Source organism: Phaenicophaeus curvirostris, chromosome 4, assembly GCF_032191515.1.
Source record: "Phaenicophaeus curvirostris isolate KB17595 chromosome 4, BPBGC_Pcur_1.0, whole genome shotgun sequence".
Lineage (NCBI taxonomy): Eukaryota > Metazoa > Chordata > Aves > Cuculiformes > Cuculidae > Phaenicophaeus > Phaenicophaeus curvirostris.
Genome location: NC_091395.1, coordinates 39,669,151 through 39,687,593, shown reverse-complemented (window position 1 = coordinate 39,687,593; position 18,443 = coordinate 39,669,151). Strand labels below are relative to the sequence as shown.

The 18,443-nt window shown below is 43.2% G+C and overlaps 1 protein-coding gene and 1 long non-coding RNA gene across 6 annotated transcripts in view; both read left to right on the top strand.

The window, feature by feature from the left end:
* Positions 1 to 5,497: 5,497 nt before the first annotated feature.
* On the top strand, positions 5,498 to 14,828 carry LOC138719579 (uncharacterized). Its single transcript, XR_011337236.1, has 3 exons — positions 5,498 to 5,819; positions 9,816 to 9,883; positions 11,743 to 14,828. It is a non-coding gene; the product is annotated as an uncharacterized lncRNA (long non-coding RNA).
* Positions 14,829 to 17,173: 2,345 nt separating this feature from the next.
* The window catches only part of RAPGEF2 (Rap guanine nucleotide exchange factor 2), a 180,483-nt gene continuing 179,213 nt past the window's right edge, over positions 17,174 to 18,443 (top strand). For 2 of the 5 annotated variants that reach the window (XM_069855832.1, XM_069855828.1), the window contains exon 1: positions 17,174 to 17,330. In XM_069855832.1, coding sequence (XP_069711933.1) covers positions 17,262 to 17,330 — 69 coding nt within the window. In that variant the 5' untranslated portion in view covers positions 17,174 to 17,261. The remainder of the gene's footprint in view (positions 17,331 to 18,443) is intronic. The other 3 variants (XM_069855830.1, XM_069855831.1, XM_069855833.1) reach the window with 2 other exon arrangements.

Sequence of the window (18,443 nt, the reverse complement as noted above, 5' to 3'; positions counted from 1 at the left end):
GTTCCAGTGCCCAATGACCCTTGCTGTGAAATTTTTTTTCCTGGTATCCAGTCTGAACCTCCCCTGGTGGAGCTTGAGCCCATTCCTTCTCATCCTGTCCCCTGTCACTTGGGAGAAGAGGCCAGCACCCTCCTCTCTACAACCTCCTTTCAGGTAGTTGTAGAGAGCAATGAGGTCTCCCCTCAGCCTCCTCTTCTCCAGGCTAAATAACCTCAGCTCCCTCAGCCCCTCTTCATAAGGCCTGTTCTCCAGCTCCTTCACCAGCTTCGTTGCTCTTCTCTGGACTCACTCCAGAGCCTCAACATCCTTCTTGTGGTGAGGGGCCTAGAACTGAACACAGGATTTGAGGTGCAATCTCACCAGTGCTGAGTACAGAGGGAGAATAACCTCCCTGGACCTGCTGGTCACGCCATTTCTGATACAAGCCAAGATGCTATTGGCCTTCTTGGCCACCTGGGCACACTGCTGGCTCATGCTCAATCGGCTGTCAACCAACATCCCCAGGTCCCTCTCCTCCAGGCAGCTTTCTAGACAGACTTCTCCTAGTCTGTAGCACTGCATAGGGTTGTTGTGCCCCAGGTGCAGGACACGGCATTTGGTCTTATTAAACCTCATGCCAATGGACTCAGCCCAGTGGTCCAGCCTGTTCAGATCCCTTTGCAGAGCCTCCCTACCCTCCAGCAGGTCAACACTTCCACCCAGCTTAGTGTCATCTGCAAACTTGCTAAGGGTGCACTCAATGCCTTCATCCAGGTCATTGATAAAGACATTGAACAGGGCTGGACCCAGCACTGAGCCCTGGGGAACCCCACTTGTCACTGGCCTCCAGCTGGATTTCACACCATTTCCCACCACTCTCTGGGCCCGGCCATCCAACCAGTTTTCCACCCAGGAGAGTGTGCGCCTGTCCAGGCCAAAGGCTGACAGTTTCCGAAGCAGAATGCTGTGAGAAACTGTGTCAAAGGCTTTACTGAAGTCCAAGAAGACCACATCCCCAGCCTTTCCCTCGTCTAGTAGGTGCGTTATCTTGTTATAGAAAGCGATCAGGTTAGTTTGGCAAGACCTGCCTTTTGTGAACCCATGTTGACTGGGCCTGATCACCCGGTTCTCTTGCATGTGCTTCATGATAGCACTCACGATCACCTTTTCCATGACCTTCCCCAGCACTGAGGTCAGACTGACGCGCCTGTAGTTCCCTGGATACTCCCTGCAACCCTTCTTGTAGATGGGCACAACATCAGCCAGCCTCCAGTTGAGCGGAACTTCCCCAGTCAGCCAAAACAGCTGGAAGATGATGGAAAGGGGTTTGGCCAGCACATCCGCCAGCTCCCTCAATACTCTTGGGTGAATCCCATCTGGCCCCATAGACTTGTGTGTGACTAATTGGCCAAGCAAGTCCCTAACCACCTCCTCTTGGATCATGGGAGCTTTGTTCTGCTCCTCTAGCTCCTGGGGATGTACACAGCGGGAACAACTTTCCTTACTATTAAGGACTGAAGTAAAGAAGGCATTAAGTACCATTAAGTACCTCAGCCTTGTCCTCATCCTGATGTAACACAATGCGTGCCATCCAGACACAATTTCTAGTAATTTGGCTTTTAAGGAAGAAATAGAATATCAGAGTACAATTGGTATAATTATTGTTTAATTACTACAAGAAACATGTTTTTTAGTCCAGCAGTTTTATTCTTCAGTTTGCTCTTTTATACTGGTGCACGTGAAATTTAAATGGAGCTGTAGTAGGAAAACATCTCTAACTGCTGTTAGGTAGAAACAATGAGAAATCCTTATGGGTGCTCAGCAGGAGGTTTTCATTCAGCCTCATTAGTTCTTTCCTCAAATACTACCACTAGGGCTTTTTCTTCAATGTGCAGGTGCAGGGCACACGTTTTAAGCAATGAACGAGAAATGCTGAGCAGGGCACAAAAGCTTCCAAAGTGAAAAAGTATTAAGTTCATGCTACCATCTCAGGATATGTATGGTTGTGTGTGCCTAGCACACAATAAATAATACTTAGTGGTTGAAAAATATCCAGATGCTTACTTGATGTGAAAAACGTAAACAGCAGAAGCAGGTTTTTCTTCTGTTTAGGCATTAAATTGTCCAATGGAATAAAGACTATTGCACCATTGAACATGTATTTTGGGCCATATTTAATCTTTCTTATCCTTGCTTCTTTGACTTTAATCAACTACATACCATGTTAAAAAAAAAGTTTACTGGATGAACACCAGTTATGCACATAGACAGTAATGTTACCCTACCCTTGTCCCTGTAAAACCTGCAGTCCTGCTCCAGGCTGAAGCAGCTCCCCACCATATGAGGGGCTCTGAGATCCCTGGCATCATCACCTACCCAAGAACAGCATCCTTGCCTCCACAAGTGCCTTCATTGCAGAGACTCTGTAGTGGGAGGAGGCCATGGCATGTGCTCCCCTTGCCTAGGAAAGATCTAGCCTCTGCTGCACCTGAGCTTCTACGCATGCCACCATGGTGGCTGTATGGTCTTCCTCCCACATAGGTGCTGAGGACTCAAACATTGTAACGTATCATCCCCTTGGTTCAGTGAGTGTCCCTGGCACTGGCCTGGCTAGATCCAACCCCCCGACAGCAGGGTGGCAACCCTGGGGAGTCAGCCCCTACAGGCGTCCTTGGAGACATGACTCTGAATGAGGTCCATATCTCTTTCAATGGTTGCAATAAGCTTGCTGGAGAATTCCCATTGACAAGTAAAATGATTTGCCTTTAGGAAACTAGAGTTATAGAGACCCTGACTTTTTGGATTTCAGCTGCTATTTGCTGTTTCAGGGGTCTTTATCCAAAAGGGTGGCTCCTAGGCAGCACTTGTGGCTCTTCAGGGTCTTCTACTCCATGGAAGCTATCTAAATGAAGACATGTAGTTCTTCTCCTAGAGGTACTTTTTCTTTGGCTCACTCTTTACTTTTGGGGAGTAGGTTTTTTTGGTACTGGTAAAAGATACGGGGTAAGAGAGCCCCAGATAAAAGTCTGACTGGAGTGCCTGTCGGAGCTCCCTTGGTTTCTGCCAGCCCTCCAGCTGCTGGTTCCATCTGTTGTCTCCTGTTTTTCTTTCACTTCTAAACACCTTTGAGTGTGAGCCATTTCTACATGTGTAGATGCAAAGGGACCGGTGCAGTGCAGTGGAAATCCTCAGTGCTTTGGCAATACATACAATATTAAAAATGCTCAGCAAGAGGTTTCCAGTGTATTTCCAACTACATCTGAAATAAGACTTCTAATTAACAAATAATCAAGGATACTGTAGTATTTGTTAACACTCCTGTTAAACATATATGGCACTCTGATTTATGTACTGAGGCTTTTTTATTTTCGCTTTAATGGCTTCGTTTTTCTTGATCATCCCTACAGGACAGTATCTGAGCATTTGATTGGCAATGCTTGTCTGTGCATACTTGCCAGCAAATACTGTTCTGAGTAAGAACTGAACTGGTGGACACCAGCTCTGAATACTTGTTTGACCGCACTGTGTTCCTCCTCTTGACCTACCAACGGCTCCGCCCTGTATGGCTTGTCTAGCTGTCTCCTCCTCTTCCCAGTCTGATTTCTCCCATTTCTCACTCCTCCTTCCTTTACTTTCCCAATAGCTTCTTCCCCAAGCCTTTCAGCCAGATTGTTTTGTGCTCTATCATGACAGGGTGAGAGTGCACCCAGCTTCTTCCAGGAATTTTCAGGACCTGGATACAGCCTCCTGCTGTCATCTGCAAAGGTGTGCTCCCCTACCTCGCATCTGGGAGGCAGCACATGCAGCGGAGCTCAGAGGCTGGCTTCATCCTCAAGCCCTTGACTTCATGGAAAAGTGTACCTGCTTAAAGTACCAGTGTAGCTGAAGAGGTGCAGCACTTACACAAGTGATGCTACACTTGTTAGCTGTGCTTATGTGCTATTGATTTTCATACAGGAAGGGGGGATAACCTTTATTTTTCTTGTCTGCCTTTATGCTGTGCAAGCATCTTTCATAATTCTTGATTCTTGACAGGCTCTGAAGTAGCTGAGACATAGAGAGATGCTCTTCTACTATCCCTGCTACAGACAGGAGAAGGCCAGGAAATCAAATGTTTGGATTACTAACGTGATATACAGTGGCAGGAAAATTCATAAGGGCTCATCTGTTGGATCTTGAACACTTCTGAAAGCATATTCAAAGATTTTTGATATAGTGTGGGGGTTTTTATCTTTTTTTCTTTAATTTATTTTCTGTTGTTTTTTTTTTTTTAATTTCAGTGGGCTGAGCTCCTGTATGAATTATGCTCCAGTGAGCCATGGCTGAGCTGGCCTTTTACTCCCAGGCTCATGAAGCAAACCGTAGGAAGACATGAGAAGATCAGAACTCTGCTACAGATGACCTGCAGCCACTTTAATTATTCATCATGTTAGCAGTTGATGGGTTGTGCAAAATTGATCTGTGGCAAGATAACGTGAATTAAAAGCCACTTAAATATTTAATTCTGGGCTTTTTCTATATGGCAGAAATTTGAATGAAAGGCTACACGAGTCATGGCTGGAATCAGCTTTTCAGTAAAGATGAACTATCAGAATAAAAGGTACTAGCTAAATGTAAATTATAATTTATCAGAGGAGAAATCTTGCACGTAAACATTTTAATGGAGGACTGGAAAGGTTTCCAGATGCAATTCTTTAAATATATGATTATAGATGGAGATTTCATTTTTATTTGTTCAATTCCTGCATATTTAATTAAACCTTGCTGCATCCAAGGTAGTGCAGGAGGCACTGTAGGGAGAGAGAGACACTGAAAGTCTGTAGGACGTGAAGGAGGACTATTGGCTGAAACTCCATATGTTTGCTGCAGCATTGCAACGCTGTACAGCTGGAGCACAGCTTGAGTGAAATGAATCCGTAGATGACTGATGAGAGGAAATAAGGGGGCTAGTTCTGGCATTGGAGATGTATATGCTTATATATATACATATCAGGCAAAAGAATTTGCTGATGGCTCTTCACAGGGGCTTGTAATAGCAGGGGAGGGCTCAGGGAGCCAGAGTCCTGCATGTCAGCAGCAGCATTTAAAGTGCTTTTGACAGCTAGATAAGTCCTGTTGAATACAAAGCTCGGCATCAATCCATCTGAAGAAGAGCTGCTTGCATCTCCTCAGCATGCTGTTATTGTACTGCATTGCCCCACAAAATTTTGTGAAGGACTTTGCGGTATTGTCAAGACAGTTTTGAAGGCTGGCATGCATTCTTGTTTGGCCTATGGGCCACAGGTCCAAATAAATCCTTCCCTGACTTCTCCCAGCCTCTTCACAGAGAAAAATCCCTAATGCAAAGCAGGCATGGGCCTAAAGTAATGTGTTTTCTTTCAGCATTATAGTTCATAAAGGTTAGAATTATTTGTAGTGAGGAGTCTCCTGCCTACTGCAGTTCCTTCCTTCCTTCCCTGCCATCTCACTTCGTTCCTCCATGTACCAGAGAGCACTTTGGCAGTTGAGGGTATTTGTCTTGTTTTTTCTCACCCTTCACAAAGCCTGTCCTCTGCTTAACATGCATATTTCTTCCTTCAGAGCCATTTTCCTCCATACGCTCTCTGAGCTGGCCAGCCGCCAAACAGTAGGGTGAGCTGCATGAAAAAGCCTTGATCATTGACAGGCTGTCTTACAATTTCTTTCTTGTATTCAAGTTGCAGATGGATGTTATTAGAAAGGTTTTTACTTTGAATATGCGCACTTGTCCACATGCCTGAGATTAGTGCTCGATACTCATGTAATGCTTTTCATCCTCAAAGAGGCTTTACAAGTGCCAGCCCTCAGAAACCCCCTGCAAGGTACGTGCATGCATTTTGTAACACGGTTTATAACAAGGAAGGATGCATGCTAGTGACTTCTTCAAAGATGTATCATACAGCAAGCATTACAAGGGAAAGCAAGCCTTAAACTTTCCTAATGTTCTTCTGTGATGTTTTCCTGTCTAAAAAAATCATAAGATTTCACCATGGCAGCATGCCTTTTCCAGGCGAAAGGAGTGATTAGTGATATCAAATATTAAAATGTATCTTAGATTATAGTACTACTAGATAAATAAGCAGCATTTCTAAAATTTATGAGGCCAGATTTCTTCCTGCACTAAGCTTCAATTAATACAGCAGAAAAGGAGCCTAAGGGGATCATCAAAGAGACCCAAGTTTGATAGAAGATTAGGAGCACTTGCCTCAAACCATGCTTCAAAACAGGGAAATTGTTTCAAGAGCAATAATGAGAAATGCCTGTCTTTTCAGTTGACAGGATAGTGCAGGATCCTTCCCCCCACCCCCACCTGCTTTAACTGCATGATTATATGAAAACATCTACAGTATAAGCAACAGGGCCAGCATGAACCCCTTACTCCTGAAAGTTCTTGTAATAATGTATCTCATCTTTGTGAGGGGGCTGAAAAAAGCTGTAGCTATGAAAGACATCTTCGTAATTATGTATTCTCACTCAGCTTTTGCTGGCATGACTACATTGGCATGCTTTACCTTGCACAGGCAAGCCAATAAAAGTTTCTAGTGTTAAACAGCATGCATAATTTGGCTAGGGCCAAGATCACTCTGTGTGGTTTCTAAACTAGATTGGTAAGCCCTTGAAGGGTGTGTAATAATTAACATTAAGGGTCTTTGTATCCTAAGTGAGCCTCGGGACCTGCATAGGTAGCTGGAGGAAACTGGCTTGGAAAACAGTAGTCACCTTAGCCCCATAAGGAATAGTTAATAAGGCTGTTAGATGACGAGCAACATGTCCTGAATAAATGAGAAGGGGATGGATGGAAGGACATACACTTTCTTTGTGATTTCTGGGTAAATAGGTTGAGTCTAGTTCAAGTAATGAGAAGGGTAAACCTAAATCAGTTAAAACTAGTTTCTATTTTATTTCTGCTTCATCTTCCATATTTTGATGAAGCTTTTTTTCCTTCAAATTGATTTGGGGTTTTTTGGTTGATTGGTTGTTTTCTTTTTTTCTTCCACTGAGTAAATTTCATAGTTATATACAGTGAAAAAAAGGACTGCAGCATCTCAGGAATAATATTGAGAGTTAGTCACTGAACTGTCTTGTCACAATGCATAGAGTAGGGTGAAGGAGTGGAAGGAAATAAACTAGTCATGCTTTTTTAACCCCCAAAAGGGATCGTTGTCTGTTTTCCAGAATAATTCTGTTTGGAGCTTTTCTCTCTTGCTTCTTTGGGAAAAGTCTCTGGCCACAGAAATTACTCTGGAGAAAAGGGAAATGTGAGTTCTTTTCTGGTTTTCTGAGGAATTTGAGGAAAAGATGAGGAGATAAATTCATGATAAGTGTTTTATGGGAGATAACAGCTGGAACAAGTTATCAGTTTTTTATGGATTCCACATTCACAGCCTTTCATGTCAGCTACCCTATTTCACTTTATAATCGTGTGAGTACATCTGGGCCAATTAAGCATTTTCAGTTGCCTTCAAAAGAGTTGAAAATGCTCGTTAAAGAAGATACTAAACTACTTAACCTTCAACATTTGTGGCAATGAGACACTCTACCAGGCCTATGACTTACCTGCATGGTTTTTGATAACAAAACATATGTATGCTCATTGCAAATTCATGAGGTACATAAGTTAATATCTCAAAGCAATGTAATGCTTTAGATATGCTCAGTACTTATTTTTTCTCTTTAAAATTTACAAAGCCAAAGATTTACAAGCTATGCAGAATGGGTTTGGGCCACTTGTGTACCAGTCTTTTTCAAAGGCCCCTCAAATCTCCATCCACCTACAAATCCCTTTCCTATTTCCCACAAGATTATCCTTGGAAGTGTTGGGTTTGAAGCTCCCTAAAAGTGAAGCGCAACGTGATTCCCACATGCACAGATCTTTTAAGATGTAACCACAGTAGGAAAATACTTCCCCTAACTTCAGTGTTGGTCCAGGATAAAAGCAACTGAATATCTGTACCATTATTCCTGGTTTCAAAAAAAAAAAAAATAGAAGTGATAGTTTCACTTGAATGACTCCTCTTTGGACTTTGAAGATGTGCTGATGTGTTTTTTTAATCAATTGTATTTACATAGGAGTATCAATCCACTATCTTGCTCAGAGATTTACACATATGGTGAGCAGGACCCCTACTAAATTTGTATTAGTGATTATCACTAATGGGTTAAGAATGACAAATACTTCAAAAAAAACTTCAGAAAATCTGAACATTACAGAATAACCATGCAAATACTTAACTTCTGGAGTATTCGTATTATTTTTGGAACACAACAGACCAAGACAAATTAATTAAAGATGAAGTTTTCTCTTCTACTTCAATTCTTCTCCTCCAAGGCAAGAGGAATCTAACTTCATAACAGAACACAATAGTAATTTAAAGGCTTGAAGCAAAATTTTAAGCTATTCAATGGAATGAAGTTATATAGCTCACTTCCACCTGACAGAAGACCCTTTCTGAAAGTTTGTGCATTGCTAACAAGACACAGATGTCACCCTTAGGCAAACAGGGGCAAGATTGTCTTGTTATTCACCATGCACCCCTTCCCAGGGGCACGGCTGAGCATATATTAGAGAGGGCTCTCTCTTTCAGGGATTAAAATAGTACACAGGTTTTTTTGCTAGAGATCAAATGAGGCATATCTATTCTCTGCCACTCTGCAAACCCAACAGGGATCAGACCCAAGAAGCAGGTCCTTAGCTGTTCCTGGCAGGATTTTGGTTGATCTTATTGAAATACGTGAATTTTAATCAGATGAGGACCTGGATTGGAGATACATTAAAGTAGGAATGATCCACTCTAGCTCTTCTCCTGATGAAGAATGTGCTTCCTTACATGGATGTTAATCACACATGAACAAGAGTACGTGGATGCCAATCCCCACCCTCCAGTTTATTCTGAGAAGACTACTTCAGAAGAATTTGAAAACTTCCTTATCTCAAGGATTAAATTCATTGAGCTGTCTCTATTCCAGCTAGCTCAAGATGAAGAAGGAAAAACAAAAATTAAATATGGATAACGCAAATATGCTACCGTGGCAGTGTGCAGAGCTCTCGTCATGGCAGTCAGATGCCAGCACGTCAGCAGTCTTTGAAGTTGTTAATAGCATGAAAAATGGGAAAATTTCTAGCAAAAAAGCTCCCCCAGGACAAAATCTCAAGGAGTTTATTTCCCTTTCAAATATGTACACCTTCCAGGGAGTCACTTGATTTCCCACAAAAAGCTGATGTCAACTACCTCTTTCTGTACAGTTGCTTCCCATATTTCAGTTTCTCTTCCTGACTTAGAAAACCCATTTACAAGATAGACTTGGCTGGCTACAGATCTTCATTGGCTACTTCCATGCACTAGTTCCTCTGCTAAGCACAGAAACGGTGAGAGAACAGGGTGAGTTGTTTTTGTTTTGGTTTTACATTTGTTCTGGAAATCAAAAGTGAAGCAGGCAGCAGGTTCCCAGGTTTTTCAAGCAATGGTACAACAAGGCAACCATGGATATTCTCAGCACAAATCATTTGCTGCAGGAGTAGGAAGATTGTAGGAAGATTGTAGAGCCTTTGTGAAACAAACTTGGCCATGATGATGTTTTGAAAACAATTTTTTTTTCTATGATTGGTCTAATAAGAGTATTCTTGGACTACAGATACAGCGAGGAGCTCTGCACATGCAAAGTTATTTTCATCAGTGTTGTCATTAAATTGTCCAGAATGACCAGGAAAATTCCACAATAATCTTAGACACCCTTGCTAGCTTACCTCAGTATCAATCTATCTGTAATATGCTTTCTTGAGATAAGACAAATTAGATTTTAATCCTGTTTTATTCCAGGTAGTGGATGGTTTCCTCCAGGAAAAGTAAATGGAACATAAACTGATGGAGTGTGGTATCACTGACTTGTGAGTAACAAAAATATTAACTTTTTTAACATTTACTGAACTTAAAGTTGATTCTATCTGTTTAAATTGGTACCTAGTACTTGTCACATTATGATATAGGTGTGAATATGCTTTGCCAGAATATGTATGCACAGCATAGAAACATTCACTTAAGTTCACACCCACACACCCCCATATGCTTTGAACAGATATAAACGGTGACTGAAGTAAGAAGAAGGCTGAACCGCATAAACATTATACACAATGACTATTAATTTCAAAGCAAGGGAATAATTTATAAAGATTGTTAGGAAGCAATGTAAATGCAAATGCTCTTCTAATAAGCACCGTCAGTATCATGTTGGAACATATTTGTGATGCAGCATACTGTTAAACCAGGAGAGAAGAGCGTGGATGATTTCTATGGAAGATGGTGACAAGAGTAAAAAGGTGAAAGCTGATGGGAATGCGGCATTGGAGAGCTCTGTCCAAGGAACAGTTCTAGCACAGGCTAACTTAGCAGTGCAGCAAGCAGTGCCTAGTGGCTGAGCAAGGACATGCAATATCTGGAATAATTAATCAATAATTCATTACGGAAAAATGCTACCAGCTGTAAACTTAATTTGTAGAATAATGCCCTGCAGTAATGCCAAAAGTTATAAATATATTCATATTTTTCAAGCAGCTTGTACAGACTGAAGCCAAACACTTCAATCATATATAATAAAGCTGACTTTTTAAAATAGGTTTCTCATGGTAGACAGTAAAAATCAAGCAATCAGTATAGCTTCCTAATACTGAAAAGAGCACATTTGGAATGAAAGGTCTTAATAACAATGTTAGCAACATTTTTTTCTCTTATAAATATTTCATGTCTTGTGCAGGAATAAAATTCCTACTGCTTATGTGTTTCATTTTCCTTGCAGAGCTTTACATGTTTTATTTATCATTCTGTGTGATCTATTAGATAACTTTATCATCTTCTAGTGTTTTTGAAAAACAGTATCATTGGATATTAATGATCATCTAGCTATCTACCATTAATACATATGAGTGAAATTCTTATAAAGACTTGGACAGCTTTGAATAAATTGTAATCTTATCTAGATTGATTTCCAGACTATTACCCCTTTTTGTACTTCATCACAATCACATAATGTTTGGGTTGTAGAAACATCAAAAGTTTATTTTAAGCAACTCAACTACAGTTATTTCAGAAAGAATAAGTTTGTATATTCTTTTAGGAAATACATTGGCTTAAAAACAAAACACCAAAATGTAAGTTTGAGCTTTAATTTGTTCAGTAATGAAAGCTTCAAAGTCAGTGAATAAGAATGAGATTTTTTTTCTTATTTGGAATGCTATTTACTGAAAAACAATATCAGAATTATATGTGACACCCAATATATACTTCACAAAACTGTGTTATAATATACTTTTAACAGGTGAAATTTCTCCCATGTATATCCTACCTGTATTAGATTGTGGATGAGTATTGGAATGGAGTAGAGTGCACTTCTTGAACCTGTATATCATACAGGAACTGTCGTGTATTGAAAATGACCCTGTTTTCAGTCTGTCTGATACATTTGCCACTGTGTAGCAGGTGTGATTCAGAAACCACAACAGGGTACTTGTCTTTGCTGGTGATCTGACCCCGAGTGCACCAACTTACTTCCAAAACAACCTCTTTCACCACATGTCCTGATAGTGATAAAAGATGCTGTTAGACTGTTTGTATGCTTGAGGTTAATATTCTGTTTGAAAAAAACTCAAAATGTTGTTACTGTTATTAGTAACAGCCCTTTACAGTATTTTCTTTCTGCCTCAGAATATTTTACCTAAGAAGTTGAGTTGATATTTTGTGCCTATCTTCACAGAAGAAGCTGGAGATGTTGAAGCAAGGTCCTGGACATCACTTTCCCAGTAGAGGCAGGAGGATAGGAGACTTGAAGTCATCTCCCATCGTCACTTCCACTCCAGAAAAATAAGGAGCACACCCATATCCTGGTCACAAACATGAATGAAACTTGTGTAGACATTCCTGAGCTTACTTCAGAAATACAGGCTTGGCCTTCAAGAATTCCTGCTAATTTGCTCAGTGGTCATACAGTACGTAGCATAGTGGGCCATGATCCATTACTACGCCTCCTATGTGCTGCCACAATACAAAATTCAGCCACCTTTCCTTTTGTCTGGGCACCTTTACCAGTGTAGCTGAAGGGAACACTGGGCTTTGAATTACTCTCAAACAATCCTGTAAATACTTGGACAGTTAGTCCATGCTGGTCCCTGAGCTGCCACTGCTAGTACTAAACCAGCTAGTTAAAGCCGATTTGCCTGCATTTGAAGCTACAGCAGAAATCAAATGATAAATATTCCCAAATGTAGCTATGCAAACAGTGGTAAATTTTAAATAAATATATGGAATGCGTTATAGTAATTGCAAATTCTTCTCTATTATGAAAAAAAAGCCCAACAAAAGACAAATTTTGCTTTAGGCCACAGGCTTGGCTCTCTCTTGGATTTTATACTACCTTACAAGCACAAAAAGACCATAAAACGATGGCAAACATTCAAGGATTATTTTAGCATGGACTGTCTTAACTCGCTGATATCTTTCTATCATCGCCCTCCACTTCAGGGGCTCATGGTAGTGGTACTGTGCCCGTACACTAGCAATTGCTAGTTGACAATTAGCCACGTAAATAGAGGATGTTGTGGAAAGAAACCTAACAAACAAAAAACCCCAAACAATCCATATGGCCTTCATCATGCTGTAAAAGATGATAAAAACTGAAGTTGCAAATGGCAATAATCCCGTACATGTATATATCCCAAAAGATGAGAGAGAGCATTCTTGGGAAAATGTTTCCATCCCAAAAGACAGAGTGTAGAAGCTAATCTTGTTCAAGGGAGAAGATTTTCCCTTGGTAGTAGCCTTCCTCATAGTTGAAACCATTCATCTGTGACTTAAAATCCAATAAAATTGGCTTCTTCCCAGACTGATGGGAATGGCTACAGTTCTCAAGGTCAGATACAGACTGGTTCGCCAAGCAAAAACTTCCACTTGCTTTTACTGTCCACCTCCTCAAACAGTTCTGAAAGTAACTTTTTGTGGTTGCTGAGAAGGTGCCAGGAGAGAGCAGGGAAACTGGGCACTTCTGAGAGCTGAAGCTCAGTTGCATGAATCTACTTTAGCTGCTATGCCATCTCCAGAAGACAGATGAAGATCCGTGTTTATCCAGAGAAAGGGGATAAAGGGACATCCATGGGTTTGTATTTGTACTGAACACAAATAATTTACTTGCCTCCCAAAACAGGCAACGTTCTGTTGTATTCCTACCAGGGCAGACCAGCCTCTCCTCAGCAAACCAAGTGTTTAACTGTGGGTGATGGATAGCTGATGTCATGAATTAAATGCTGTGTGGCTAAGTCAAATGCAGGACTTTGAAAGTGAGAGTATATTTTTTAAATTCAGGCTTAACAAATGAACAAAGAGCTCACAGGAATGCTGAATTTGTTTCCTTGGCATTTTAGTAACTGCTTGATCTGACCATTTCAATTTATCCTTTGAAAGAATGGAGATATTCAGGAAGGCAATAACACTGGATTTCTAAGGCAAAATACATTTCTAAAATACTTTACCGCAGTGCTTAGTTATAGCTATGCAAAAGAATATTATGCTGAGCCATCATATTTTGAGTTGCAGCCTTTTCATATTGCTGAAATATCAATACTGTATGTACTGCATGTAATATACATGGTTAACTCTTTGTTTCCTAGCATAATGTATGGTAGAAAAGCTTTGTAAAGTAAAAGCTTGACCAGTGCAAAAACTGCCCCTACTCCCCAGTCCATTGTATAATAAATCAGGCTGTGTAATGCAGACTGAGGAATAATCAAAAGGAAAATGCAAAATGAATGGTAGATTCTGACATGCAAGAGTATTCTAAAATGTTCTGATCTACTGTTGAAATTATAAAGCAGGAAAGACAGTGAGAGTAAGTGTGAAAGTTGCAAAAACATGTGATGCTGTAAATTATATGTATTTATAATATTTGCATGAAAAATATGGGTTTATAGTGATAATCATGTGTTCTCTAGTAATTATTGTCCTTGCTCTGTATCTTGATGATTATTTGCTGGGGTTTTTTTTTTTCTATTGAGATGTAAGAACTAGTCTAATTTCAGCCAGAAAAAAACAGCACGAAGGACAGGCTGGTACTTACTATGGAGAATATAAAAAATCAGAAGCATCCGCATGATGCAGATATGTTGCTTACAGACACTAAAAAGGTGTTAAGTGTAACACATCCTGAAATATTATTAAGAAATTGTAGAGTGTATTTGTAAGTAATTCTCTAGCTTTCGTTCATTCCTATCTCTGATAATTCCTGCGGCTTGATAGGCCTTTGACGTATGTCTCTAAGCACAGAAATTTGTTACACTGATCACAATACAATTGGAGCCCCCAAAATCCCATTGGCTGAAGTTAAATACCCTTGTGAACCACAGGTATTGTGTTACCAGATAACAAAATAGAAATTAATCAGAGCAAAACACTTCACTCGATGCTGTTACAGCTAATAGGTCTGAAATGAAAGATAATTGCATATTAAAATAGAGTGGGTAGCTCTGTTTTGATGTAGAGATAGGAAGATGTCAAGCAAGCTAGTCTGTAGCAGGAGGGAATGGGTGCCCTGAAGTGATCGAGGAGCTGAGCCCAGAAAAGCATTCCTCACATTCCTGTGGCACTCACCCTATACATATGCCCCACAAAAAAAAGGGAATTTTAGCACTCCAGGATGGTAAGATGAGCTTCAGAAAAGCTTGCACTTTCCTGTAGCTGCAGGCTTGATTAATTTGAAGAAATGATACTCTCTGGATGATGAATGCAAGGTGTATTTAAAAATGGTATTTTTTAAGGTAAAGGACATTACATTTTCAATCTGTTAGTTAAAAACGGACTGCTAATAAGAACTGACAAGCAAACTTTATTAAGGATGTGGAGCCTTCCCTAGTCTTTTCCCATGGTCTGCCCAGAATGATGAGTATTAGCTGCAAAAATATTTTGCTGACACATATGAGCGGGATTAGCCCAAAGAGTTATCTTTGTTAATGAACCATATGTAGAAATTCAGTAGTTTTAGTGGATTACCATCTGAAGGCACAGCCTGTTCAAGAGCAACGTACACCCAAAACTGTAAGATTTTGTCTCCTGAGACAGTGTATGTTGTGTAAGAGAAAATATGGTTGTCCCTGTGAATTTTTGCAAATAAAAAATACTAATAAAAACTATGCTGCTTTACTTGTGATTAAAATGTGTAAACCTCTGCTAGTGACTGGAAATTTCCTAATGTGGGTGTTATTTACATCGTGTGATCCTTTGCTTGTAAACGCAAATACATTAATAGTATTACACTGCTGTTAATGGCATGTTAATAATGCTTTCATGATTTGTATTTGTCAGGCTGCTGTTGAGGCACGCTCGGTGTTGTGGTAAACAAAGAAAACCAGCCATGTTGCAAGACCTTTTTTTCTTTAAAAACTGAAGTCCGTGTGAAAAGAAGTGGCCAGATAACCCCCACAAAATTGTTAACTTAAAGATTTCACACCCTTCCCTTCCTCATTTTTTATCCTGCATGACAATGACAGAGGGGACAGCCGGCTGATACGGATTACTCTTGAGAAGAGTGATAACAGGTGGCCCTCTGAAAGTAGAGAGTCACTAGATCCAGCAGATCAAGTCTTTTTTTTTTCTTCTTGAATGTTCAGCTTGCTCATAACAAAAGCCCATACGATGCATTACCGGAGCTGTGATGATGTGCGTCCCTCAAGACGACGGTGACAGCTGGCCAGTCTTTATTAGCGGGTTTAAAAAAGACAAGGATAGCTTCCCAGGGCTGTTACAGAATCATAGAACCATAGAATCATAGAATAGTTTGAGTTGGAAGGGTCTTTAAAGATCATCTAGTTCCAACCAACCTGCCATGGGCAGGGACATCTCACTAGATCAGGCTGCCCAAGGCCCCATCCAACCTGGCCTTAAAGACCTCCAGGGATGGGGCAGCCACAACCTCCCTGGGCAACCTGTGACAGTGCCTCACCACTCTCAAAGTGTAGAAATGCCTCCTTATGTCTAGTCTAAATCTGCCCCTCTCCAGTTTATAGCCATTGTCCCTAGTCCTATTGCTACAAGCCTTTATGAACAGTCCCTCTCCAGCTTTCCTGTAGGACCCCTTTAGGTACTGGAAGATCACTATAAGGTCTCCCCAGAGCCGTCTCTTCTCCAGGATGAACAACCTCAACTCTCTCAGCCTGTCCTCGTATGGAAGGTGCTCCAGCCCTCTGGTCATCCTTGTAGCCCTCCTCTGGACCCGTTCCAACAGCACCATATCCTTCTTGAGGATTCCAAAACTGGACACAATACTCCAGATGATGTCTCACAAGAGAGGAAGAAAGGGGCAGTATCACTTCCCTCGACCTGCTGTCCACGCTCCTTTTGATGCAGCCCAGGACATGGTTGGTTTCTGGGTTGCAAGTGCACACTGTCAGCTCATGTTGAGCTTCTCATCCACCAGCACCCCCAGGTCCTTCTCCACAGGGCTGCTCTCAATCACATCATCCCTCATCCTGTATTGAAATTGTGGATTGCCCTGACCCAGGTGTAGGATCTTGCACTTGGCTTTGTTGAACCTCATGATGTTCACACAATTCTCCAGCCTGTCCAGGGCCCTCTGGATGACATCCCGTCCTTGTGGTGTGCCTTCTGCCAGCTCATTGAGGGTGCACTCCATCTCCGTGCTGTATCCCTGATGCCCGTTCAGTGCCTACATCCCTCAGTGCCCATATCCCTGATGCTGTTCCCTGCCCATATCCCTCAATGCCCGTATCCCTGGTGCCCATTCCCTGCCCGTATCCCAATGCCCGTTCCCTGCCCCTATCCCTCAATGCCCGTTCCCGCCCGTACCCCGATGCCGGTGCCCCCTCCCTATCCCGGTGCCCGCTCCCCGCCGCTCCCCGCCGCCGTGCCCATCCCCGGTGTCGGGGCGGGCGGAGGCTGCGGCGCCGCCGCGGCGGGGGGGCCGTGGCGGGCGGCGGGGGCCGCCCCTCGGGGTCCCGCCCCGCTCGGCCGCTCCGCCTCCGCCGCGCCAGCGCCTTCCCCGCGGCCGAGGCCGGGAGCGCGGGGCAGCCGAGGCGGCGGCGGCGGGGCCGGGCCCGGGGGGATGCGGCGGCGCGGGCCGGCGGCGGGCGTGCAGCGGGGAGCGGCGCGGCGGGGCCGCCCGGGCGCCGGAGCCGCGCGGGGGCGCTGCTGAGCGCGGTGCCGCCTCCCCGCCCGCCCGCCCGCAGGCCGCGGCCGCCCCCTCCTCCCCAGCGCCGGGACGGGAGGGGAGCGATGGCGTCCTACGTGGATAACAGCTTCCGACAGGCGGTGATGAAGAACCCGGCCGAGAGGAGCCCGCAGGTAAGGCGGACCCCGAGCCCGGCTTCCCGGGCGGGGAGGGAAGGGGCGAAACGCCTCGACGCCGACAACTTTTCTCCTGCTCCCCGGGTTCGGCGGGGCCGGGGATCCTAGAGCGGTTCGGGTTGGAAGGGACCCCCGCGGGTCACCCGGTCCGGCCCCTCTGAGGGGGCTCTGCGACCGGCGGGGGTTGCTCAAAGCCCCCTCAGACCCGACCACCGGCGTGTCCCGGCTGAGGGAATTCGCCGGCTGAGTTTATGTTGAAGGTAGCTTCCGGGGAAAAAGGGGGTGGGGGGGAACCCCCCCCAAACAATCCAGAAACGCGCTCAGAGTGTATTTGTTGGGGGGAGGGGGGGGATTTGTTTTGTTTCGCTTTGTTTTGTTGTGATTCCGCGGTGGCTCTGGGTCTGAATTCAGCCCCTGCTTGTACCTGGCTGGCAGCGCCGTTTCATAATGTAGGGGCTGAGGTCAGTGGGATTCTTGGCGAGCCCCCCTTCTCCGGAGCAGGGGCCTTACGCAACGGGTGAGGGTGTAATCTGTGTCCTTACACAATGGCACCAAGGCAGGAATCTTTTGGATACCTGTGCTGGGCTCCCAGAACCCTCTCTTTTTTTTTTAAGAGGAGTACATGAGTCCAAGCTGTTTGTGTGCATAATTGCACTTGGAGAGGCTAAGAAAGGCTAAGTTGAGGACTGCTGCGCGTAGAGAAACATTTTGACTTAACATGACCTGAAAAACAACTAAACTGAATGAGTTCCTTCTGCTCCCGAATGGCTGCTGCAGTGGCTGTTGCTGCCAACTGTCTAAAGACTAATAAGCTTTACTCTGATCCCCGCATCAAGCCGCCGTTCAATAGCTAATGATACAAGGAGTTACTTTGCTTGGAGTTGTAATGCCATCTGTCCTATTTTCTAAAGGCTCGCCCTGCTCTCTGAGCAGTCCCTGTGTTCTGGTTTTGGGGAACAGAGGGTATTACTGATTATTTTGGCAGGCGGCTGATTGGCTGGTGACGTTTTCAAATAGGGTGCAAAGAGGAAATCTTGACTTTTGGTCAGCACCCATAAGTCATTCCTCCTACTATAGATACGTCATTGTGGTAATGTTATTTTTATTCTC